A 27,496-nucleotide genomic window follows, 5' to 3' on the forward strand; every position below is an offset into this window, starting at 1 on the left:
AACTTGTCCAATTTGTAACATAAAGCTGTAGCAAAGCCAACTCTTGGAACAAATCCTCCCAATTTCCAACCTCAGTGATAAAAATGGAAATTAACTCAGGGGGTGGGGGATTTGGTTAAGGAAACAAAGTATCACCAGTCTGGATGGTGGAGTACAGATTTTTATTCTTAATATTTCAAGTTATTACAGTCAACATATTTTGCTTTTGTGATCATTTAAAAATAAACCCCTGATATTTCTTAAACTAAGCAGCATGCTAAATAGCTAAATGAAATGTTGCCCCCAGCCCCAAAATACATTATTCCAATGAAATATTACATTTGTTTAAAATAGACTGTTGAATTAGCTGCCCTATAATCATGGCATTTTTTTCCCCCACGTTTTGTAGGCAAGGCTGTATTTTTAAACCTTTGCTACTGCAACTAACAAAAAGTTGATGTGGCTAGAGTAAATAGCCAAAACATTCCTGAACCATCAAATAGAAAAATAAAGCCGATTCCTATCATTCCCATGATACCATTTAGTTCCATTTAGCTAAAACTGTGTTTATGTCTTAAAGGATACCAGATTTCCCCGCCACACTCTCCTTTAATAGTGCTAAACCATAGCACCTATGGCTTTTGTGTATTGATCTATTTTTAAATGCTCTGAAACTATTAAAAGTGTGTTCTTGGTGTAGAACAGGGTTTAAGTTCTACATAATTTGAAATCTGAGATCTCATTAGACAGCCTCTGAGAGGACCAAGACTAACTAGTCTTGGAAGCAAATCACAGCAAAGGAGACAACAAAATTTAAAAATCACGTGAAAAACAAAGCTCCTATTAATACCTCAGGATTTCAGAAAAGCTTCTGAATGGGCAGAGTTGACTTTCAAGAAGCACTTATCAATATATTCAGATTCTTTTCCTCTCCCAGGGCTTTGCACATGCTGTTCCCCAGCCTGGAGGTGTTGAATCCAGAAGAGCGGCCCCTCCCAAGTGCTTACTTCCCTTCTCCATCAGAGTGGAAACTGCTCTTTGTCCATGCCCCCTCCCCCATTAGATTAGAAGGTCCACAAAGGAACGTCCCATGCCAGTCTCATACACCTAATCATCCCCAACAAGTAGTACATTGTTGGGCACATATGAGGCACTTTTACTTGACGAATAACTGTGTCCATAAGCTTAGGAGTTACAAAGTCAAAGGCTGACAAGCGAAAAGAACTACATAAAGGAGCAGGTGGACCGGGAGAGGACTCTCACCAGCTGGAGAGTCACTGAATTAAGAGAAGAATGACAAGCTCTTCTTAGGATGGCTGCTACTCAGCTCCTCCCAGAAGGTACCCTACATAAGGCAGGTCATGTCTGCTGCTGCCAGAACTTCAGATCATTCAAGTTACCAGAATTCTAGACTTTCATGGGAGTCTCCTGATTCGTTTAAATGTTGGCACTGAATTCAAAATGTTTTAACCAACCACGCTGTGTGGGCCAAGGAAAATAGGCCCCAAAGCCAGATGTAGCTCTCAGTTTTCGAACTCTTATCTTGGACTCTTCCAGAGCCCCTTAAATCCTAAGAAAGCTCAACACACTGGTTCTTGTTTCATCTCACTGGTTGAGAAAGGAAGTATTACCAAAATAATGGGGACTCTTATCAAAATTACAAAGGAAAAAACCATGATGCCATGAAATTAGGAATTCATGTATTTGAAATGAAAACTGAATTATTTCATTTCTGTATTTCTATAACTCAAAAACTCAGTAGATATCAGAGGCCTATTTTAGATACATTTTTGTAGAGCAACAGATTTAAATCTGGAATTTTATAACTTATAAATCACTATGTAATACTAGCTATCATCATGAGCAGTGCCATCTGCAATAGATAAAGCTGATCTCTATTTAACTGCTTGAAGTGTTCACTCATTTTGGCCCCAGAATGAGATTCAGTTTCCTCAGTGGCAAGACAACTTCTAAACAGCTCAAGAATTGTTATAAATGACAACTGCTGTTAAGTCTTTAAATTTACAATATTAGGGTTATGAACAATTTTATTCTGAATTAAACTAGCATTTGTTTCCAAGCAATGCATTTATTTGGAAGGATACCAGTTACCAGTCATCAAAAACTTTTGTATGTTGAAAATGTAATTTTAATAGATAATTCTTCATCTTACATAGGAGCACAATAAAATACACCACATTCTGAAAAAACTCCAGAAGTTACGAGAATAAGAGTGGGGGAAAATTCAGATGGGCTACAATATCCATTACCTTAAACTGCAAGAGACAAAGGTTCCAACCCACAGGTTAACATTTACATACTTATGACTGACTACATTTATGTCTTAAAAATAACAAGAATCAGGAATTAGATATGGAAGGGTGGGAAAGAACAGTTTTGTGGGGGAGGAACTCTGTCAATGCAGAAAAGAGTTGATTATCAAATTAAAGAATAAAAGGAGCTCCCGTAGCAAATATTAGAGGGATGACAGTAAGAATCATTAATTGAGGATATGATGCCCTCTAAAGGAGAAATCTTTCTGATGACACTTATGCAAGCTGGCTGCTTGAGATTTGCTCAGCAGGTCTGTAAGAAAGACTCATAAATGGCCTGAGCAAACCCCAAGTGATTATCAGATTGGTGTTTCCTAATAACACACACCAGTGGTCACACATGAAGTTCCGAGGCAAGAACTAAGAGCAAGGTCATAATGCAAATGCCAGACACAAATGTGGCACATGTGAAAGTCCCACATAAAGCCAGTCACGAGTGTGGCTGTGCTGTGACTCTCCTCTACAGTAATTTTCAAACATTGTGGCAAGACACCAATGATCATCTAACTAATCAGACAACACAAACACATTTATTTCAAATTTCTAGGAGGTAAAAAATGTCACATACTGATGCTTTAGGCATGCTCAGGGCCAGCTTATAAATACTCCATTCAGTGATATATCTTAACACAAATTTTGCATTAGTGAAAAGAAACGGGCAAAATCTACCTCTCGCCATTCAATTTGTCAGACGTTGAAGACCAAAAGAGAATGTTCCATCAGTTTTAATTTTTAAATACGATTGTCACATTGGGAAAAATGAAATAAACACAGTAAAATAAACTGTACAAAGGCAAAGTAGAATAACAAAAAATATTTTACTAAAACATAAGATTTACAGAAGTTTCCAGACAAGCCATACAAAATGGTCACAAGCTTTTTCTTGAAGGGAGGATTCTACACTTGACAGCAAAGTCACAATGTTATTAGTGAGGGCTGTGATGTTTGTTTAATGTTCCCATTTTGGTTCAAACAATCAAGCTTGTCCATCTACAGTGTCTAAATAAAGTTAGACTTGGCTAGAGAGCATATTCTAAAGAACTGGTTAGCTGCTTTTAACCAATGCAATTAGATCACCATAAAAAGGGGGAAGGAGCCCATAAAATTAAAATAAAACTACCTTCCCCCCCCACCAAAAAAAATAATAATAACAAAGAAAAACACCCACACCCCTGCAGCTAACCCTGACAACTAACTTCATTCACAGTGCTTTACACTCAAACCATGATGGGGAAATGAATAAAAGCAGAGAAGGGCCACTGCTTTTAAACATTTCGCAACAATCCAGATGACACTTCTAGCCTCTGCTCATGCTTTACAACAGTGAATCAGGACAAGACATAGATTTGCTAATGTGCATTTAATCACCAAAGGACTGAAGATGTCTGGGCTTTTATTCTGTAATGTTTCTAAGACTGTGTCCATTAAATGCAAACAAAAAAGGAAGAAGTCTTGGCAGAACAGGAGAAGTGATGCACACTTGATGATCGGATCGATTTAAATATTATTCATGGCATATAGCCTAGTCCATGCTCTAGCTGTAGACAAAAACAAGCACGCAATTATTACTTTACTTACTTCAATATGTTCCTTTCCAAACTCTATAAAAAGTAAACAAACAGTATTAAGTTAATTATGGAAACAGCATGCTGTAATCCCTTAAATTCATGCCATTTTCTATAATCTGGATCAGGGCAGAAAGATTGTCTGTATGTCTAATTACCAAAACACTACAATAGAATTTTAAAGTTCTACAAAATTCAACAGGATGAAAAGAGCTGTCTTCTTTTGTCTCCTTCATTTCTAGACATATAATGCTCCTCATTAATTATGTTAAAATCTGTAGCAAGAAGCTTACTGATTTCAAACTCCCTAACTAAAAACTGACACATAGTTTAGTTTAATCAAACAGATTGCAAGAACAGCTCAAAGAAGCTTAAAGGTCTTCCATTATCTTGAAGTATTGCTAGATGAATGGCAGGCACTCAGGTATTTGTTAAATCATGTGTAGTTATGCAAGAGTCCAAGATCTCCCAATTACAGGTCCTCTTTGAATTTGGGAGTCATGTAGCAGGCTATAAGATGGCGTTTGAACATCTTTTGTTAAGAGGTTATTTACATACTATAAGAAAGATCTGATTTTTTCCTTTTAATGTATTTTTCTTTTTCTTGTTAAGACTCTAAACGATGTTTTTAAAACGGTGGTACAGGGGAATTCCCTGGCGGTCTAGTGGTTAGGACTCGGTGCTCTCACTGCCCAGGAGATCTTAGGCCCAGGAACTAAGATCTGGCAAGCTGAGCACAGTGCAGCCCCCGCCCACCCCACCCCACCCCCAAAAAAGGTACAGGTTGTTTTTTAAAGTGGAAGTGGTGTGAAGGAGAATGAATATTAAATACCTGTTTCTATGGCTTGGGCTTCGTTGGTCTTCCACTGCTCCGCTACATCATTTGCTAATGGATCATCTGGATTGGGAGCACTTAACAAAGCCTGGATCGATAGCAGAACTGTGCGGATCTGCAGTGCTGGGGACCACTTATCTATGAAGGCAACAGGCCCAGAATGACCAAGCATGAAAAAAACAGCCACAGAACTGCTGCATTTCCCTCCTACAGAGTTCTGTGGTCTTTATATTATATAAGGTAAGATTACAATATTCAGATTCTCAAAAGGGAATGCTTAAGAGAAAAGGGAGAAATCTTAATAGCATATAATGATAAAGATAACACTTACCTTTCAAAATATCTAAACATATTCTTCCCAACTTGTCTACATTAGGATGATAAATTTTGGTCATGAAACGTACTTTAGGGGCTGCCATTGGGTATTCTTCTGGAAGGAATAGTTCAAGTTTAAAAGTCCCTCCCTCAAAGGGGGAATCCTGAGGGCCAGCAATGACCACATGAAAATAACGGGCGTTGCTCTCATCTGGTTCTGCTTTAATGCCGGGAACTGGCTCTGCCAGCAAACGCTGGGTTTCCTACAACAGAAAAACATAACACATTTGTGAAACAAATATCATTTTGCTAAACACAAAAATAAAAGTTAGAAAATTTATCTCTTGGAATTGGACATAAAAGAACCTCTCCAATCTCCCAAATGGTTTTTATTTAGCTTAATAAAATGCAAAGTTCAAAGGAAAATACATAAATAATCACAATCAGCTGAAAGCAACTGCAAGCAAATACTGATGACATCATATACAATTCCAGCTACAAATGTCTACAAATATGTTGAGAATAAAATTAGACTAATAAAACTGATCTTATACTCAAGGGAAAGAGAAAAAAAAAAACCACTAGAATTACTACATAGGTAAGGTTAACTTGCTCTGTTTAAACTTTACCAAAATCAAGCTGTTTCAAAAGTAAAATTAGTTTTTAAAGCCATTGAAAATCTCCCCTCTGCAAAATATAATGGAACAAAATAAGTACAAGTGCCTAGGCACTTAAACAGGGCTAGAGAAATATACACAACCACACCGCTTAGTCTCTAAAATTGACAACGACTCAAATGGACCCTTCCTGCTCCCTCAGCAATCATATCATTAGTTCTCTTTTCCATCTTTCTCCCTCTCTCCTAAATAACTGTAATATCCTTCCTCCTCTCTGTTCCAACCTCCAATATCTCCATCCACATCCTCACTTTTGGCTGATAACTCTGCTTTGTATTTCACAAGAAAATAGAAACCTCCTTAAGTTCCCACTGTAGCATTTGTATACCAACCCGCATGTGTGTGCCCGTGTGCTCTCCTGTACTGAGGATGAAATGGCTGTCACTCTAAGACCAACCTCTCCTCTAGATCTTATCTCCTTTTCACCTACTCAAGGACATTGCTCTAGCATCACTTTCCTCTCTTGAATCATCAGTTTCCCCTCTTTATTGGATCTTTCCCCAAACCGTACAAACTTACTGTAATCTCTCCCCCCAAAAAGGAGAAAATGACCTTGACCTGACTCTCCCCCACCAGCTACTGCCCCATCGCTTTGCTCCTCTTTTAAAGTTATCTATACTTGCATGTCTTCAATTTCTCTCTTCCCCTCCTATCTTGAACACAACTCTCCAATCAGGCTCTAGCCGCCAACCTGCTTGTTGAGGTCATCAATGATTCCCACATGGTAAAATCAAATGGCTAACGCTTAATCTTCATCTTAATTGACTTAAACACAACGTCTTACCCAGCTGGTCTGCCCTCTCCTTGGTCTGCAAGGCTTCATCCAGCTTCTTGCAGCCACACTCTCCTGGCTCTCTTCCTACTTGTATGGCAGCAGTTTCTTCCCGCCTCCCCAATACTCCAATATTGAAGTGCGCCAGGGCTCTGTCCTAGGTCTTCTACTCTGTCTACACACTTCCAGAGTGATTGCATCCAGTCCAATGAATTTAAATACTCAATCCACTCCATATATGAAGCCCCAAGAGCATATCCTGCACAGATATCTCCCTGAATCATGCCTCTTCTATCCATAACTGTCTGCTCGACAGCTGCTCTTAAATGTCTAATACGCATCCCAAATTTAGCATAACCTTTCCCCACGCTCAACCTGCTCCTCCTCAAAGCCTTCCTCATGTCAGTTAACCAGAAATCCATCCTTCCAACTGACCCACCTTTTCCTTCATACCCCACCCATCTAACCTGATAAGTAAACGTTGTTGGCTTGAACTTCGAAATCTACCTGGAATTGGACAGGAGCCTCCTCACTCCACTGCTACACTTCTGATCCAAGCCACCGCCAGCTCTCACCTGGCAGACTGCAACAGCCAACTAACTTGTTCTACCTGCTTCCGACCCTCAACCCCCATCTGTATTCCACAGAACTTTTAAAAATCAAAGTCCTTATAATGCCCCCCAAAGAAGCTTTACATGATCCCCTCATTCCACCTATCTCTTAGCCATCTTCGGCTATGCTTCTGCCACCCTGTCCCCCCTCCTCGTCTGCTTTGTTCCAGCCAGACTAGCTTCTCTGTAGTTCTTCAACCTGCGAGGCATACTCCTCCCTCAGGTGCTTTGTGCGCATTTTTCTTCCCCCAACTTTCTATAGAGCTCACCCACCCAGTTCCCAAGATCTCCATTCAAATGTGTTTTCTCAGTGAAGCCTCCATAATTGAATCTGCAAACCCCACTCCACCCTATCCCACACCCTCCCCCTCTATCCCTGCTCCCCCCACCACCAACTGTATCTCCAGGGCCTCCGAACATATTACATCTCACTTGTTTTGTTTGGAATGTAAGTAACACAGAAGGGGAGATTTGGGTTTATTTATTGCTATATCCTCAGCATTTGGATCAGTGCCTGGCACCATAGATGTTCAGTAAATATCTTACTGATTTATGAATCTAATGTTACAAAGAACGAAGAATAAACGATCAGAAATTTCATCTTTAACGTTAATGTTATTCAAAGCAGGATGAGCACATCACAAGAAGAAAAAGAATCCACTCAGGTGTGGGAAGAAATAATCTAATTTATATATATAAATTATTTAGCCAGAAAAATGTTAATATTCAATATACAAACTGACAATAATAGTACATGTAGTTTTATATATTAGTAATATATTTTCAACACTTTGAATACGTATGTGTAGTCAAAAACATTTAGAACACTGCAGTATTTAAGCTTTTAGGTATGAAAATCAATGAATGAGAATATTGTATTCACACTGCCTTCACTTAAAAAAATTAGACACCTTACACTACTTCACTCTACAGCCTGCAGAGCATATACTAAAAAAAGATTTCTCTGTTGGCATGGTTATATATTGAAATAGTCATAAGATGCAGATACAAAATCAAATCCTTTCCCAAAATGTGTTAAACTTATTTAAAGTAATGCTTTTAGTACTTTAATTCAAGACTAGTTTGTTTTGTTTTAATCATGGCAATGCAAGGGCAAATCAAAAACTGAAATGCTATATACTACTTTCAGCAAAATATTCTTTAGATTCAAACAAAGTAAAACATTTTTGGAGCATTAAAAATCTCGAGGCAATAAAGAAGCCTCCCATCTTGGGAAGTCCTCCAACATGTAACTAGAACAAAAGAGAAAAAGTAAAGATATAAGGATGAACAGCAGGCATGAAGGAATGAGAAAAGAAGTGGATGGTAAAATTCCTTGAATTTTGACTCCTCACCTCCATCCTCCTTTGGTTTTACCCCAGGTCTTCATATTTTTAGAAAGCCATAAAGAGAGAGACTGGGGGGGAAAAAAGAGAAAGCTGGGGTCCAAGAGCCCCAAAACATCATTCCCTGGTTACACGAAATAGTAGCTCTATTCAAAGCTATAAAAAGCTTCCAGAAGGGCCTCCAAGATCACATCCCAAAATAGCTTCAAAATCACTCTGTAGACATTGTCAGAGGCAGAGAGGGAATTCTCCTCATCTTCAGTTCACCCTCAAAATCAGTCTTTCTAAAGAATATACATATTAAACATATCATGTGGCCTGATCAAGTATCAGATTTAATCGGAACACATTCTAGAATAAGCTCTTGGGTATGGAAAACTTTTTGAAATAGTTTTTATATGCTCTCAAGTCCTAATGGATTTTGATATAATGAATAGATGCATAATTATTTGACGACACAGCACTGATTTCCCAAACCCACAGCATAAATTACAGGAGGAAAAAAAGAATAAAATCCAAACCAAATGGAACTCTCTCCCACAGAAGTTGTCGATTTTTTTTCCCTAAAAAGGCAAAAAACTGGGTAGGAAATAAAATCCTTCCTGCTACTACTCTCACACATGGTTAACTGTGAAACACGTTCTAGTTTTATCCTATCCTCTGGTAGAAAGACAGTGAAGTATTCAAGTCTAGAAATAAGGGGTTCAAATTACTAGTGCATTGCTTAACTACAGTTTTGAGCAAGTATTTTACATTGCTCTGAGCCTCAGCTTCCTCATCTATATAGTTAACATTACCTCTCACGCAGAGGTGCTATGAAGAGCAAATGAGATAACATTGTAAAAGGACTTGGCAAATGAAGTCACATAAGAAGGCCACAGTCACATTATAGCCAACTCAAAAAGAATCTAGGGGCCTCCCTGGTGGCGCAGTGGTTGAGAGTCCGCCTGCTGATGCAGGGGACGTGGGTTCGTGCCCCGGTCCGGGAAGATCCCACATGCTGCGGAGCGGCTGGGCCCGTGAGCCATGGCCTCTGAGCCTGCGCTCCGCAACGGGAGGCCACAACAGTGAGAGGCCCACGTACCGCAAAAAAAAAGAAAAAAAAAAAGAATCTAGGGTAAGAACAAAGCACAGTAACAAGTCTCAAGATTTATTAAATAACAGTGTTTGTTTTTAAAGAAAACAATAACCTTTAGTTGCATTTTGTGATCCTATTTGTTTAGAAGCAATCCTGGGACTGAATCCCAGGTAGAACTTAGGTTAGGCCATGCAGAATAGAAAGTAATGTAGACTAGTTTAGAAAATTGGCTACAAAAAGTAGAAAAGGAAGTACATAAAAGGAGAATATGAATTTAAGTGGAACAAGATTAGGTCGCAAGGAAACTATGTCACCTTACAGAATGTATATAGCAGTTCATGCTACAAATACTTTAATGGATTTAAATAACATCAAATTGATCTGATTATCAATAGATCTATTGGGACTCAAAGAGCAAATCCCAGAATAACACCACAGTAATGACAACACTTGACATTCAATCAACTAAACTCCATTAACTAGGACTTTTCCCATTTTTAGGTTCAGTAATAATTTGTGTGCACTATGAAACAATGTAAGGTCTTACAAATTTTAAGGCAATGAATTATGTACAGTAAAATTTTAGATAATAAACCACTCTTAGAAAAAGAGTGCTAATTTTCATGTAGGAAAAGCTGTCCCACTTATTAACTGTATATACCCCCAACACATTATATCTAAAGCAATTAGGTTTTTCCCCATTTAGAATATTCTCTGAAACACAAAACTGCAATTGTGGATCTTTTAGCTGATCTCGCCTAAGGTCTGACTATACTCAATAACTCTATCAGGGACTCCCCTGGTGGCGCAGTGGTTAAGAATCTGCGTGCCAATGCAGGGGACACGGGTTCAATCCCTGGTCCAGGAGGATCCTACATGCCGTGGAGCAACTAAGCCCATGCGCCACAACTACTGAGCCTGCGCCCTAGAGCCCTCGAGCCACAATTACTGAGCCCACGTGCTGCAACCACTGAAGCTCACACGCCTAGAGCCCGTGCTCCGCAACAAGAGAAGCCACAACAATCAGAAGCCCGCGCACGACAACCAAGAGTAGCCCCCGCTTGCCGCAACTAGAGGAAGCCCACAAACAGCAGCGAAGACCCAACGCAGTCAAAAATAAATAAATTAATAATAATAAAAAAAAGAGTTCGCATGCTGCAACTAAAGATCCTGCACACAGCAGCGAAGATCCCGCGTGCTGCAACTGAGACCTGGTGCAGCCAAATAAATAATAAAATTAATTAATTTTTTAAAAAAGTGTGGTAAAAAGAAAAAGGTAAAATTAATTTTAATATTTTATTTAACCCAATATATTCAAAATAGCATTTCAACACGTAACCAATATAAAAATTATTGATGTATTTTATAATCTTTTTTCATAATGAGTATTCAAAATCCAGTGTGTAATTTATACTTAGGGTACATATCAATTTGAACTAGACACTTTTCAACTGCAATCTCTACATGGGACTGGTAGCTACCATATAGGACAGTGAAACACAGGACAATCAATCCTGTTATGTGATGATTTTACTTACAGGTCATTAAGAATAATTTAACTTACTTCATATAGTGAGTAAAATTTGGTAGAGAAATTTTAAAGCATCACTATATTCCCCTCAAAAAATTCTTTATGAAAAGTAACATCAGAGAATTCCTTGGCAGTTCAGTGGTTAGGACTCGGGGCTTTTCACTGCCAGGGGTGCAGGTTTGATCCCTGGTCGGCGAACTAAGATCCTGTAAGCCTCACAGCACGGCCAAAAAAAAAAAAAGTAATGTCAGAACATCTGAATCACCAATGACGGGAATGTGTGTTACTGTTTTTACAGTCACCAGATTGTGTTTGAAAATGATTTGTAGCAATTAAAAAAAAAACACTGCATGGAGAAAAATTAATTCAAACAAGGCAAGTTCACAATGAAATAAGGGTTAATCGGTGAGAAATAATTTTAATTTTTATGGTCCACACTACCCTCTAGTGGACATAAGACATCATCTACTTATATCAACCCCTTTTCCTTGGCAAATGAAAAATCTGACAATCATAAAAGTTAATTATTTTACCCTAATTCACTGTTTTTTAAAATGCTTATCCTAAAGTTAGATGAGAATAATAATTCTAAAGGCACACCCTCCTCCTCCTTTTTCTCCCTCTACTCCCATACCCTTAAATCTCATCATTTCTTAGGTGGTACACTCAGAGGTGGAAAAATGGAGGTAACTGTTTCAGAGGCTCTGGATACCAAGATATCACTTTGTTGAAAAGCTTTACTTCCAGTCAGACCGATAAGTAACAGTTAAGAAAGTACTCCTGTGTTCCACTTGGAGTAACACCCAATAGATAGGGTGGGATGACTTGGGCAAGAAATCTCTCCATTCTAATTTTTCTCCTCAACCCAAGACCAGATCAATACTTCTGTTAAGTTCAGTGAAAAGGAATGGAGACTTAGGAGCCAGAGAAGGACTTTTCAAAGGCTAAGTATATCCAACCAACTTATTTCTCAGGTCTGAATTTGTCTGGAAGCATCTCCCTATACTTCCAGTTTCCTGCGCATTAATACCTCCACTCCTCTTACTATAACTAGCACAATAACTTGGTTTACTTGTCAGACCCTACACTATTGGAAGATGGGAACTCCAGCTAGCAAATGGTGGTGGTAAGTGCTAAATAAAGGCTTCTTCCAGGAGTAAATGCATGCACACTCAGGTCCCACACAGAGCTGATGAGAAGGATTACTATACCCGCTGTCAGTTAGTAACTTCTACCCCAGGAACGGCATGTACGATTATTCCAATCAGTGACAATGGACAAAAATCTGAAAATCCTACTAACAAACTGTGCATCCAACAGGGAAAACTATTAGGCTGAATTCCTTGACTTCCTTGTCTACTACCCCCAATTCTTTTGCCCCCTAAACACATCAGGTTATGTTGCAGTCTGTTTCTTTTCCTCCCGCATCACTAGCCTGTAAATTCCATAAGGTCAGGGACTCTGTGCAATTATCAAGCAATGTTCCCAGATCAGCAGAGAATCTATAAAAGCTCAAGGAATAAAAAAAAAACTAGGTCAAATACCGATCTAAATGCTTTAAATGTATTACTAACTCATTTAATCCTCAGACCCATTTTACAAATGAGGAAAATGAAGAACTAAGAGTGAACACTTAACAGTATAACCAAAGCTAGCAAGTGACAGAGCCAGGTTTGAAACCCAGGCTATTGGGCTCTACTCACTGTAGCTTCAGAGCCTGTTTTCTTAATCTCAATGGTAAATAGAAAGACAAGTAATACAAACAGTGTAAATATCAAATGTTTGGCAGGACAATAAATAGCACAGAAGTTAAGGAAGGGCTTCATAATCCTGAGGAAGTGCTTCATGAAAAAGGTAAATTAAGCCATGTCACTTATTTTTTTCTTTTGGGATTGTCAACTGAAGAAGTATATAGTCTTACTAAGATAAATAGGGTAGGAAAAAAATCTGCTATATTTGATTTAAAAATTGGTATAGGGGCTTCCCTGGTGGCGCACTGGTTAAGAATCTGCCTGCCAATGCAGGGGACACGGGTTCGAGCCCTGGTCTGGGAAGATCCCACATGCCGCGGAGCAACTAAGCCCGTGAGCCACAACTACTGAGCCTGCGCATCTGGAGCTTGTGCTCCGCAACAAGAGAGGCCGCGATAGTGAGAGGCCCGCGCACCGCGATGAAGAGTGGCCCCGCTCGCCGCAACTGGAGAAAGCCCTCGCACAGAAATGAAGACCCAACACAGCCAATAAATAAATAAATAAATAAATATAAATTTATTTTTAAAAAAATTGGTATAGACCAATTTTTGCATTCTTTTTAAAATTTTAATAATGGTTTTTTTAATTTATTTATTTATTTTTGGTTGCGTTGGGTCTTCATTGCTGTGCGTGGGCTTTTGACCATTTTGACCCGAACTATCTGTTATATGGTAAGCTATTCTGTCTCTGACATTACAAAAACCATTATGCTCTGAAATGTTCTGTGACTTTGAAATATGAACTTACTAACAAATGTATTAATTCCTTATTTTGCTCGTGGTATCGTGGCATCAACTAACTCTAAGTAAAACAGAGTCCCTTGCCTCCTCCCACCCCAGGAATTTATTTCAATGTGAGTATAAATATACATAAAAGTCAGGGTTTTTTTTAAACATCTTTGTTGGAGTATAATTGATTTACAATGTTGTGTTAGTTTCTGCTGTATAACAAAGTGAATCAGCTATACGTTATACATATATCTCCATATCCCCTCCCTCTTGCATCTCCCTCCCACCCTCCCTATCCCACCCCTCTAGGTGGTCACAAAGCACCGAGCTGATCTCCCTGTGCTATGCAGCTGCTTCCCACTAGCTATCTATTTTACATTTGGTAGTGTATATATGTCAATGCTACTCTCTCACTTCGTCCCAGCTTACCCTTCCCCCTCCCAAAAGTCAGTTTTTGGAAGATGCGTTTTAGAATGGGTATCTCAAGGTCTTAGAGTAGGTACAGGTGTGAGTTAGGGACACTATATGAACAACAGGACTAGACTGGGGGCATATTTTTTCTTGGCTATTTCTAAAGACACTTTAAAAGTTTTCTGGAAAGACAGAAACTTTACATCTCCATCTTTTTTTCCCTTTGTTTTTTTTTTTGAAAGATTTCTAAATATTGGCATCACAGTTAAAGACAGTATCAACTACTCCTTTATACAGCACTCATGAAATTCTTGGTGGTAAAAATGTCCTTTGAATACCCAGCACTGTAATTAGTAGACTGATAGAAGTTATGTTTCCCCATTTCTCTTGGTTTCTTATTTGATGATGCCATAACACTTCATGGCTTGAAATGACTTTAGCACCAGCTCAAAAAATAAAAATAAGTCCTTAGTGATTTGAATACTTTAACTGTCCATCTTAATGAATTCTGTGTCTTAGGAATGATATCTTAGACCTCTGAATGAAGAGAGGACCTAATAACTTAGTAACACTTCATCAGTGGGATTGCTATTGTGCCAAGGTACTTAAGGCACTGTTAATAAACCCATTAAAAAAAAACTTGCATATTTAAGATTCAGGTAGGGAGTGTGTAACTTAGCAGGTGGGGAAGGGAAAGTCTTCTGAATTCATCCTGAATGGAAACAGGGAAAAATTTTAAATGCCGGTTCCTGTATGGTGAACACTAATTATGAGTGATACATTAGCAAAAACCAGTGAATACGTACTTTTTAAAAAATTCATCTTAAGTTAGAGATGATCTAGATTGTGGGTTTCTTTCTTTCTCAAAGTTTTAACTCATTGTTTGAAGTTGATAATTCATTTTAAGGCCCTTATGTGTGAGTTTAGACAGTTGTCTATAAATCTATCCACTATTAAGCAATGGTAAAAATTCCCCATTCGTTCATACCTTTCCCTCCTCTTCCTTAGAGCAATGTTCAGGTTGGGAGCTTAAGAAGAATGAGAGGGACTTCCCTGGTGGTGCAGTGGTTAAGAATCGTCTGCCAATGCAGGGGACACGGGTTCAAGCCCTGGTCTGGGAAGATCCACATGCCGCGGAGCAACTAAGCCCGTGCGCCACAACTACTGAGCCTGCGCTCTAGAGCCCGTGAGCCACAACTACTGAGCCCGCACGCCAAGAGCCCATGCTCCGCAAAAGGAGAAGCCACCACAATGAGAAGCCTGCACACTGCAATGAAGAGAAGTGCCCACTCACCACTACTAGAGAAAGCCAGCACGCAGCAATGGAGACCCAACGCAACCATAAATAAATAAATAAATATTTTAAAAACATAACCATTATATAAGTAAAAAAAAAAAGAATGCGAAAATTTGAAGTAACTGTTGTAGAAAATAGAAAAACTTATCTATGGTCACACAGAAGGACTGTCTGGCAGCAGAAGGCAAAATGAGGTTCGTAGTAGACATTCGTCATTGCTTTTGGCTACCCAACAGCTAGAACACCCTTTTTTGGGAAACACACTCCCCAACCTTCATGGATCCTCACCTCCCTCAACAGAAGCTTTAGTATTATTTCCTAACTCTCTTGCAACCTAGCATGTGAGACCTAGGCTCAGTCAAAAACCTGTGCATCAGAAGTTAAGAAATAAGGATCCATTCTGGAGAGAACAGCAGTAGTTACCTCTAGACAGCCAAGTGCAGCCTCCTGTACTTGGCATCAGCAATCACACTGTAGTGTGTGTCGCATACAATGCCCACAGTGAAGTCCGTGATGTGAGTCTGAGCCTTGTTCCTGACTGTCTCTCTCTTTGGCGCTCCTAAAGACTGTGTCAGGTATCTCATAACTCAAAAAATACCACTGCAGATTAAAATAGCCAAAGTTGGCTTCCATTGTTTGCTGAAAACAAAGTCTAAATTAGACAGGAAAGAAAGTGAAGGAAAGGTTAAGAGCTAATAGACTGGGGACTTCCCTGGTGGAGCAGTGGTTAAGAATCCACCTGCCAGGGCTTCCCTGGTGGCACAGTGGTTGAGAGTCCGCCTGCCGATGCAGGGGACATGGGTTCGTGCCCCGGTCCGGGAAGATCCCACATGCCGTGGAGCGGCTGTGCCCGTGAGCCATGGCCGCTGAGCCTGCGCGTCCGGAGCCTGTGCTCCGCAACGGGAGAGGCCACAGCAGTGAGAGGCCCGTGTACCGCAAAAAAAAAAAAAAGAATCCACCTGCCAATGCAGGGGACACAGGTTCGATCCCTGGTCCAGGAAGATCCCACATGCCGCGAAGCAACTAAGCCCGAGCGCCACAACTACTGAGCCTGTGCTCTAGAGCCTGCCAGCCACAACTATTGAGCCTGCGTACTGCAACTACTGAAGCCCACGTGCCTAGAGCCCATGCTCCACAAGACAAGCCACCGCAATGAGAAGCCCGTGCACCACAATGAAGAGTAGCCCCCCAGGCTTCTCTGGTGGTGCAGTGGTTGAGAGTCCGCCTGCCGATGCAGGGGACATGGGTTTGTGCCCCGGTCTGGGAAGATCCCACAGGCCGCGGAGCGGGCTGGGCCCATGAGCCATAGCCGCTGAGCCTGCACTTCCGGAGCCTGTGCTCCACAACAGGAGAGGCCACAACAGGGAGAGGCCACAACAGGGAGAGGCCCGCCTAACGCAAAAAAAAAAAAAGAGTGGCCCCCGCTCGCTGCAACTAGAGAAAGCCTGCACACGCAACAAAGACCCAACACAGCCAAAAATAAAAATAAAATTAATTAATTAAAAAAAAAAAGCTAATAGACTGTGGGTAAAATGAAGAGGTTAAGAAGCAGCTATCTCTTTGGAATGAAATGGGGCCAAAGGAGGAGAGCCCTGAAGCTGGCTAATGTCTTTATCAAAGAACTTCTACCTAGTTTAGGAGCCTTTGAAGACGGAGCTAAGTTACGTGAGAGGGCTAACTTCAACGAGGCATCCTGGTGTACCTACCAGGGAAAAAACTTTAGAGCTAGGAATCAGAACTTGATCCCAGTTCTACTTGTACTAAATTGTTATACAACCATACAAACCCTTTTACTTCCCGAATCTACTAAAGTTTAGTCCCTTGAACATTTCAAAGGTTCTCTCTAGCACTAAACTTGGCTAAACATTTTATTATTGGAATGGGTTAAATCTTACTGCTATATGCTTCCTTCTACTGGACGGTCCCTTTTTGTAATACGCTTTAACCTTGTAATTACTGTTCAATACTCAGTATTTCATCTTCCCTGTTGAGGGAAGGGATATAAATGAATATACTGTATCCCCAGTATCTATGACAATGCTTAATACCTAAATAAGGAAGAAATTTGTTGTGAATGATACCTGCTTTTTCCCCCAAGTTTATTTCACCTGCTCATTAAAGAAAAATACATACGAAATCAACTTAAAATCGCTCTATTCCTAATAACCAAAATCCGGTTAATATTCCAGTACATTTGTATTTGTTCTGACAAAGACAAAAGTCCTTAAAAACAGTTTAATGTGTTTACACTTTTTCACTTATTATGTACCTGCACTTTATAGATAATCGATATTCTTTGCAAACCATATGACATAAACAGGCACTTATCCTGGCCTACCAGCTAGTGGCTACACTTCTACAACTACTATATAGTATTTATTCAATCCTTTTCCTTGATTACTAGTTATTTCAGGTTTCAAATGTGGCAATCACACAAAATTTAAGTGCTAAATGCCTGATGACTCCACTAATAGGAAAGGCCTCTGTTGATATTAACAGACAAGAAAACAGATGGAAGCTCAGCAGTCGAAATTTTCAGTGAGGCAAACAAAAACAAGTTACAGTTGGTCCAGATTTGAATTCTCAATCCATCTGTGTCACTGACATAATTTTGTCCAAAATCCAAACCACCAGAAAGGAAAAATTAAGTTTTTTTCACACTCTGCATGCAACTGTGTGATAAATTAGGAAGCAATCCGATATTAGGGTCTGTCTCCCCCAAATAAGCATCCTTTAACAAGTCTGCCACACTGCACAGCTCCAAGAGAGGACCATTCACATCACAGTCTGCATGAATAACACCCCTTGAAGTTGTGCAGTGCAAAATCCTAAATACTCTGGGTCAAAATAAAACTTCAGTTTAGCGCCTGTAAAAATAAAGTTTAGTATTGTCTAACACATGGAAAATTGACTACATATATGGTAATTCTAATAAAATCAAAATATATTATTTACCCCAAACATCCCATTTCCCTACCCACTGTTGACAAATGGGTGTTCACTATGCTTTAAAAATCTATGCCCCATGGAACTTCCTTGATAGCACAGTGGTTAAGAATCCGCCTGCCAATGCAGGGGACATGGGTTTGATCCCTGGTCCAGGAAGATCTCACACGCCGCAGAGCAACTAAGCCCATTCACCACAACTACTGAGTCTGTGCTCTAGAGCCCGCGAACTACAACTACTGAGCCCATGCACCACAACTACTGAGCCCGTGCGCCGCAACTACTGAAGCCCATGCGCTCTAGGGCCTGCGTGCCACAACTACTGAGCCCGCGTGCTGCAACTACTGAGGCCCGCATGCCTAGAGCCCATGCTCCGCAACATGAGAAGCCACCTCAATGAGAAGCCTGCGCACCACAACGAAGAGTAGCCCCCGCTCGCCGCAACTAGAGAAAGCCTGTGCGCAGCAACAAAGACCCAATGCAGCCAAAAAAAAAAAAAAAAAAAAAAAAAATCTGTGCCCCATTTCAGAGTTATGTTTAATATTATCTATTTTGTTGAACAAATACGAAATGACAATCATCGGTTTCCCACACAAAAGACGTTCATTCTTCTTAGACTTACAGTGAGGCAGTATCTTTGCAAAATCAGAAAACAGTAATAAGCAATATTAAATAAGGGTCAGAATTACATTAGGCTCTGTTCTATGCAATCCAACTCTCCCAACCACCCTAGAGCAAGATTAGTATATTAAGCAGATAAAGAAACAGAGAGGTCAAGTGAGGATGTCCAAGCTAGTATTTGGCAGAGCTAGAAATCAAGCCCAGAGAGCCTGGCCCCAGATTCTGTACTCCTTCCACACATAACCACACATCTCCACATACACAAAATCCTTTTGCTCTTGAGAATTAGGAAGTAGACTTAAGCCATTTAAGCCATAAAACATTATTTTGCCCACAAAGCAGCATTTCTACAATTCTGAAAGTCAACTGTCAGTTAAGACGTAAGCAACTGACTAAATGCTACTGAATATTGTTGGAAAGCAGGGGTACCTTCTGTAGAAGGCCATCCCTTACGCAATTCACCACCCTACTGTTGGTCTCCCAACTACACCAGTTCCTATAGGTCAAGGCCCAGGTCTACTGTTTGCAGTCCCAATGCTGAGCACCACACCGTGTCTCACATTCTGTACCAGCTGAATGAACAGATCTAACTACTACTGACTGGGTAAAGGGGGATCCAAGAACTTCCAAAAATGGTAGGCCCAAGGCTTTAAGGAGCCAGATGGTGGCTGTATATGGCTGGAGCATGCGAAAAAAAAAAAGGACTTTTTAAAAATTCCAAACCCAATTTTCACAAACTATTTCAAACTTTTTGCTCAAAAGCTTTGGCCTTGGTACCTTCCCTACAGGTTGTGCACTTAAAGGACCAAATACTAAGCACCAGAGATAGCAGGCTTAAGTTTCTCTAGCCCCTTTAGCAACTCTGAAGATCCAATAGTCATCTTCCTCAACTTTAATAATGATCATTTGCTCAGTACTAACTGGTTGACATATAAAAGATTCAGTCCTCTACCTCCAGGTTTTTGGAAGAATTTGGAATGAAATTGCTCAAGAAACCAAATTAACATGAGGTTAAGGATTTTAATATTTCAAAGACTATCAATCTGGTTGAAAGTTAAGTAATCTTAAGAGATCCAGCTGCAGTATAACTTAGTACATATAATATTTTTTATTCTTCTGTGATTTCATATGATTATTTTGTCCTATGCTACTGAGCCACAGGAGAAAATGACCACGACAACTCAGACTTTAATATAACTGAAATAAGCACAAATTTACATACTAAGGCAGAAGTATTATATGATACAGCACCTGTGTACAGTAATACTGGTCAAATTCATCCACTTCATGTGGATAGCCTGAGTCTCTGAAACAATGCAACCATACATCTTAAAGAATATGAATGCTAGACTTAGGGCTTGCTGGCAATGTGAGCTAATATATTATGTAAAAATACGTCTGAACAACAACAAAAAAAACAGGCTACAGAATCATAAAATAACTGATTTAAATTGTCCAAATAAACAATGGCTTCTTTGAGGAAAGGAATCACCTGAAAGTGGAGACACTTTTCAATGAGTACCCCCCTTTGTTGAATTCTGTAACATGTGCAAGACCAAAAAAAAAAAAAGTTTTTAAATAAAATCATCTAAAGAAATTGTGCATTTTGAGTAACCCTATTTTGAAAGTAACAATGTCTCATTATCAAGACAATCCTTAAAACTCAGAATAGTCAAAGATGAAAAAAACAATGCTATTTAGTGCTGTGGAGAAAACTGGATCTCATACACTTGGCTGGTGGGACTACACGCTGGCCCAACCTCTAAGAATTCCACCTCTTGGAACCTATCCTAAAGAAAAACTGTGGATGTGCTCAAAAGTACACCTCCAGGGCTTCCCTGGTGGCGCAGTGGTTGAGAGTCCGCCTGCCTATGCAGGGGACACGGGTTCGTGCCCCGGTCCGGGAAGATCCCACATGCCGCGGAGCGGCTGTGCCCGTGAGCCATGGCCGCTGAGCCTGCGCGTCCGGAGCCTGTGCTCTGCAACGGGAGAGGCCACAACAGAAAAAAAAAAAAAAAAAAAAAGGAAAAAGTACACCTCCAGAAATAACGATCACAACAAAGAAAAAAGATACTGTAAATGTAACAGTGTAGAAAAATATTCCTTCTATATAAAGTGAAAACACACTTCAAAACAGTATGATCTTTTAATTTAAGTGCTGTGCTGGGGTGATGGAATGTTCTAAATCTTAACTGAGATGGGTTTCACAGCAGTATACCTTTGTCAAAACTCAAGTTGTACACTTAAAATGAGTGTGTAACTGTATCAAATTGCACATTAATAAAGTTGATTTAAAAGAAAAAAAAGTACAGTATGCACCGTGCCTCAAGCTTACTGAGGGAAGGAACTGGGTCCTAATTTAGGGAAACAGGGTTCTTTATTCACCTGAGTAATTGCCAGGATTTGGGGGCAAGAGCTACGCAGTTTGACCAGGCCTTAGAGAATCTGAGCAGTGGAGCAATGCAAGTGGAGAGAAATGAGAAGAGAAGAAAAAACCGAGAGCCAACAAGGTGAGTTACACCATTTGCTGCTAAACTCCTAACTCAATAAAAAATCACTAAACTTGCAAAACGCTTTGCAACTAATGGATTCTTGTCTCAGTTAATAGCATGTACAATCCCAGAACCACACAGACAAAAGGAAACTTCAAGACCTTAAACTACTAATAAATGGCCAAACTTTGGGCAGGACATTAGACTTTCAGAGCCTAAAGAACTGGAGACCTAGATAAATTTAGTTAAAACTCCCATGTGCAGGGACTGACAACTGGTTAATCCCTAAAATTGAGTTGGATGTTCACATACATTGTTTCATTTAATTCTCAGAAATGCGCACAGAAGCCTATCCAGTAGAAGTCCACTCTAGAGTCAAGGGCTCTTTTCACACATCACAGTTAGAGCCTGGAATTCTCAGCATCCAGCAGTGCTTCACACCTCTGCCTTCATGTTAGGTGAATAACAAAGAGTTTATAACTAAAAGGTGTAAAGAGAAAATATGTCTCTTAACTTGCTCTGGCAGTATATGAAGCACTGTCCTTAGGGCTAATGCAGAGTCAAAGGCAGGTGGAACTTGTCCCCCTTGGCATTTTCTCTCTTTAATCCCCATTTGAAGGCATGCAGTTCTGTCTTTCCTGAGATTTGATGGCTGGCCAAATAAAGTGGAGGATTCCAGTGATTTGGTACAAAGGCATTTCTCTGTAGTATATAATACTTACAAAAAAAAAAAAACCCCAACAAATCAAAACAAATACACAAATTTTTAAAAACTGTATAAATTCCTAATTCTGTAGGACTAAAGTCAAGCCAAATACTGCCACATCTCAAGAGCTTCTTGCCCTTCCCTATCATGGGCTGGACCAGAAGGTCAGGCAGCTTTCTATGTTTAAAACGTCTATACTGGGGACTTCCCTGGTGGCGGAGTGGTTAGCAATCTGCCTGCCAATGCAGGGGACACGGGTTCAAGCCCTGGTCCGGGAAGACTCCACATGCCGCGGAGAAACTAAGCCGTGCACCACAGCTACTGAGCCTATGTGCTGCAACTACTGAAGCCCACGCACCTAGAGCCTGTGCTCCACAACAAGAGAAGTCACCGCAATGAGAAGCCCCCGCACCTCAACGAAAAGTAGTCCCCGCTCGCCTCAACTACAGAAAGTCCACACGGAGCAACGAAGACCCAACACAGCCAATAAATAAATAAATAAATAGATTTTTAAAAATTAAAAAAGAAACCAAAACCCTCTACACTGGGAAATTTATATCTGTGCCAGATGTAAAGTAAGTATCTCTCACTTATCCTTCTATACTTTGTGATTCTGGAGGTGGGACTCTGCAAACCACATTTCTGCTCTGCCAGGGGCTCCCTATTAAACTCTGCAGATGAGGTGGGCAGTGCTAAAGCTGCTAGAGGGGACTTGCCTCTTCCAGGCTTCTTGTCCACCTGAAGTGCCTGTGAGCATCACCCAACATCCCTGCAGCAATTCATCCAATTTGCAGTTTATCCCACACTGAGAGAGCCAGTTTGTCACAGCACCTCTCCCCGCACCGCCCCACCGGCTCCCCCACCAGAGGGCAAGACTCTCTTCAGAGTTCTGGATCCCAGCTAGGGCTCCTTCTCTCAAGTTTCTAAATTTTAATAACTTCAACTTTTTCTCTTTGTTTCTCCCCACCCCAGACTTAGGAGACGTAGCTGCTTCCTACAGCTGCTACCTCCACAATACCTTAAAGTTCTCTTTTCATCTTTCAGTCACCTAAGTAACAACTTGACATATGTGACAGCTCCCAGGTGTTCACAGACTGCCAGAGTAAGGATCAGCCCAGCCGCCTGCACTCCACCTAGTACCACCCCACCCCTCTGGCCCTCCACTCAGCAAAAGACACGAAAGACAGCTGGGAAGCAGGAGGGAGGCTGTGCCACTTAAGGAAATGACAAGTCTAGAGGGAGCCCACACAAGCATCTTGGCCCACAGATGTCTGGGAGCCTTTCCACTTGACACAGGCAAAAGCCACAGTGCCCATATCCAACAACTAGAAAATAATCAAATTCGGGATTCAAAGGTGATTTATTGGTATCAAAGTGAGTTTCACAGAAGTCAGAACCAACCCTACACTAAATAAAAGCCACCTTTCCTCGCCTTTCAAAGCAGAGGATCTCAGCTAGATGTTCTTTAGAGAACAATCTGATAATGTGCTCTAAGTAAGCCACACCCAAGTGTGAATGACCCAACAGAATTTCACAATCATGGGAGAATTCTGAGACTCCCAACCACTATCCAACCAACTTCTCCCCAACCGTACTTCTCCAGTACCCTGATAAAAGATTTAAAGTCCCGGGCTTCCCTGGTGGTGCAGTGGTTGAGAATCTGCCTGCCACTGCAGGGGACACGGGTTCGAGCCCTGGTCTGGGAAGATCCCACATGCCGCGGAGCAACTGGGCCCGTGAGCCACAACTACTGAGCTTGCGTGTCTGGAGTCTGTGCTCCGCAACAAGAGAGGCCTGTGCACTGCGATGAAGAGTGGCCCCTGCTCGCCGCAACTAGAGAAAGCCCTCGCACAGAAACGAAGACCCAACACAGCCAAAAGTAAATAAATAAATTTATTAAAAAAAAAAAAAAGATTTAAAGTCCAGCAATTCTGCACACGGCTTGGTAATACTTTGAGGCAACAATTTCACATATGTGGGCATCAAATGAATCTAAAGAAAAAGGTAAGCTGCACAAATCAAGATTAAGGAAAGTGATCTTCCTGCCAGAGGATATAAATAATGTTTCTCAGTCTCTCTCACTTCCATTATAAAGCTTTTTCAGTGGATGTGAGAACAATAAGACTCTTGATACTGAGCAAAATGGGCAATATTTCTGTAGTTCACAATCACATTTTTGTTTTCCAACAGAAGTTATATGATTAACTCTGTGATATAAATAAGAGAGACTAACTAGTATGATAATGTAAACACCTACAATTTTATAATTACAAGGTGAATCTTTGGGCTTGGAAAGCAACATCTGGGGCTTTAAAAAATACAATCTTCATACAATCTTCTTTTTTTTTTTAATGAATGTTAGTGTGTTTCTATACTACCCCTCTCCTCCTGCTCCAGCCATACACTGGCTTTCATTTTACTAAAATCAAATATGTGAATTAAATCATTCTACTACACATGCCAGCTAATGGCAAAATGAAGTAGCTGATATGTACCAAGCAGAAAAAATTATCTTGAGTATTTGTTTTAGTCTGCCATAAACAATAGAGGGACCTGTCAACAATCAGTACAAGAAACACAGTAGATATTCAGTGTACTCACTAATACTCGTAATGTTTAAAATATTAACATACATTGGTCATAATTTACATAAATACATAACCCCAATTGGCTTAATGATTCAACCAAAGAAATAAAGTAGCGGGACTTCCCTGGTGGCGCAGTGGTCAAGAATCCGCCTGCCAATGCAGGGGACACGGGTTCGAGCCCTGGTCCAGGAAGATCCCACATGCCGTGGAGCAACTAAGCCCGTGCACCACAACTACTGAGCCTGCGCTCTAGAGCCCTCGAGCCACAACTACCGAGCCCATGTGCCGCAACCACTGAAGCCCACGCACCTAGAGCCCGTGCTCCTCAGCAAGAGAAGCCACTGCAATGAGAAGCCCGCGCACTGCAACGAAGAGTAGCCCCTGCTAACCGCAACTAGAGAAAGCCCACGCGCGGCAACGAAAACCCAACGCAGCCAAAATAAATTAATTAATTAATTTAATTTATAAAAAAAGAAAAAATAAAGTAGCACTTTGCAGTAAAGAAGTGCATGTGTGCACTCTTAAAATATTAAAACTGCTGTAACTTATGCACTCTTAAAATATTAAAGGGCTTCCCTGGTGGCGCAGTGGTTGAGAGTCCGCCTGCCGATGCAGGGGACACGGGTTCGTGCCCCGGTCCGGGAAGATCCCACATGCCGTGAAGCGGCTGGGCCTGTGAGCCATGGCCGCTGAGCCTGCGCATCCGGAGCCTGTGCTCCGCAACGGGAGAGGCCACAATAGTGAGAGGCCCGCTACCGCAAAAAAAATATATATATATATATTAAAATTGCTATAACTTGATTACTCCTAAGAGGGAACACATGCAAGTTCTACTTTCTTTTTTCATTATAGTGGACCTAAATATCTGCATTTTTACATCCACACCTGAGGGGCTTAGGGAGTGAAAGCCTGCTGAGTAGGACTGGGTTCTTGGCTATCAGAGTCCCACTGCATACTAATACAGTAAAATCTGCTAGTGAAATCCCTACAACAAACGGAGATGACATTGGACTTCTCCAACTCCTATGTTTATGGCCCTGTTACAACTAAACCACTATTATCAATTAAGCAGTAGAAAACAAAAGGCTAGTGTGTATGTATGGGAACCATGAGGGCAAGGGTATACAGGCTTTTTAAAAAAGTATACATGGCGCTTAAAACCCTGACCCAAGGAGTGTCAAATATTTTATTTTTCTGACGTCTACAAAGAGCAAATTAAAATATCTTTTCACCAGTTTTTAAAAAAGAATGAAATCTTGCCATTTGTAACAATGTGGATGAACCCAAAAGACATAATGCTAAGTGAGATAAGCCAGACACAAAGACAAATAGGCATGTCACTTATGTGCAGAACCTTAAAAAAAAAAAAAAAGTCAAACTCAAAATAACAGAGATTAGAAAGGTGGTTACCAGAGTCTGGAAGGTGGAGGGAAAGGGAAGATATTGATCAAAGGATACAAGCTTTCAGTTAGAAGATGGAGACCTAATGTATAGCATGCTGACCATAGTTAATAGTAATGTATTATATATTTGAAATTTGCTAAGAGATCTGTAGACCACCAGAACAAAAGAGATCTCTCTGACCATCAGAACAAAAACAACAAAGGTAAGTAAGTATGGAAAGTGACAGATAATGTTAGTTTGTGGTAATCATTTCACAATGTATATATATACCAAAACATCACCTTGTACACCTTAAATACACACAATTTTTATTTGTCAAAAGTTAAAAAAGGGCTTCCCTGGTGGCGCAGTGGTTGAGAGTCCACCTGCCGATGCAGGGAACACGGGTTCGTGCCCTGGTACAGGAAGATCCCACATGCCGTGGAGCGGCTGGGCCCGTGAGCCATGGCCGCTGAGCCTGCGCGTCCGGAGCCTGTGCTCCGCAATGGAAGAGGCCACAACAGTGAGAGGCCCGCATACCGCAAAAAAAAAAAAAAAAAGTTAAAAAAAGTTTTTTTCACTATGATGACTCAATTAACAATAGGACCAACATTTGTTTCCTAGAGTGCCTTTACAGGATTTCAGAAAATAGAGCAAATGACTTAAATTTTATCCCTGATTTTCTTTTCATGCAGAATACAGTATTTCTAGTTTCTGTACCACAACATACTTCATACTAGGAACATAAGCAAGATGACTACAGTCAAGATTGTCTCAGAAGGAGAAAAAAAACCCAATCCCAACCAACACAGAGTGCTGGGCAGTCACATTTCATACAAAGGATGTTCCCTTGCCAACATGGCATAATTCAAAAGTTGGAAAATACATCATTTTAACTGGTAAACACCATCAGTATCAGAGGCTGTATAGGAGAGGGGAGACAGGGAAGGAGATGGCAATGAATTAAGATGAAAAGACCAGGTTGTGAAAAAGCCTTGCATATGCCAAGTTAAGGAATCTGAACTCTAGCCTGAACACAGTAGAAAGTAACATGATCACATTGGGTGTTTTTAGAATAATGTGGCAATGTGGAAAATGAAGAGAGAAAGAGAGAAACAGCACGTGTGTGTGTGTATGTGTCAGAGTGAAGACAGATTTGTTCTCCGATTACTGCAAAAACGTGCAGGAGAGGGTAAGAGTCTGAGAGGATGGGAGACAGGAATGGGTTAGAAGGACAGGCATTTCTAAGGTTCGGTCGGCTTATGATTGAATGTCTAAGAGAGAAGAGCGGGGAGGAGAGAAGAGGAAACAGAAGTAAATTGTAGGCAACTGGGTAATGTTAATGAATAAAGAAAAGAAACACCAGAGGTACTAATGCATGGGAGGGGGAGACAGCAAAATGAATACAGTCCACTGTAAAATAAAGTTGATTTTAAAATGTCTGCAAGACATCTAAGTGGAGATAAAAAGTAGACACCTGGAGAGACCTGAAACTCACCACTAGATTTTGGAATCATTGATCAATGCTGGC

At 40.6% G+C, this 27,496-nt stretch overlaps 1 protein-coding gene across 1 annotated transcript in view; it reads right to left on the bottom strand.

Annotated features, from left to right (window-relative positions):
- Positions 1 to 2,823: 2,823 nt before the first annotated feature.
- The window catches only part of UBE2N (ubiquitin conjugating enzyme E2 N), a 35,269-nt gene continuing 10,596 nt past the window's right edge, over positions 2,824 to 27,496 (bottom strand). Inside the window, exons 2-4 of the mRNA XM_079714380.1 lie at positions 5,044 to 5,290; positions 4,710 to 4,850; positions 2,824 to 3,850 (exon numbers count right to left, since the gene is read on the bottom strand). Coding sequence (XP_079570506.1) covers positions 3,810 to 3,850; positions 4,710 to 4,850; positions 5,044 to 5,290 — 429 coding nt within the window. The 3' untranslated portion in view covers positions 2,824 to 3,809. The remainder of the gene's footprint in view (positions 3,851 to 4,709; positions 4,851 to 5,043; positions 5,291 to 27,496) is intronic.

The sequence above is a fragment of the Hyperoodon ampullatus genome (assembly GCF_949752795.1).
Source record: "Hyperoodon ampullatus genome assembly, chromosome: 11".
NCBI classification, from domain to species: Eukaryota; Metazoa; Chordata; class Mammalia; order Artiodactyla; family Ziphiidae; genus Hyperoodon; species Hyperoodon ampullatus.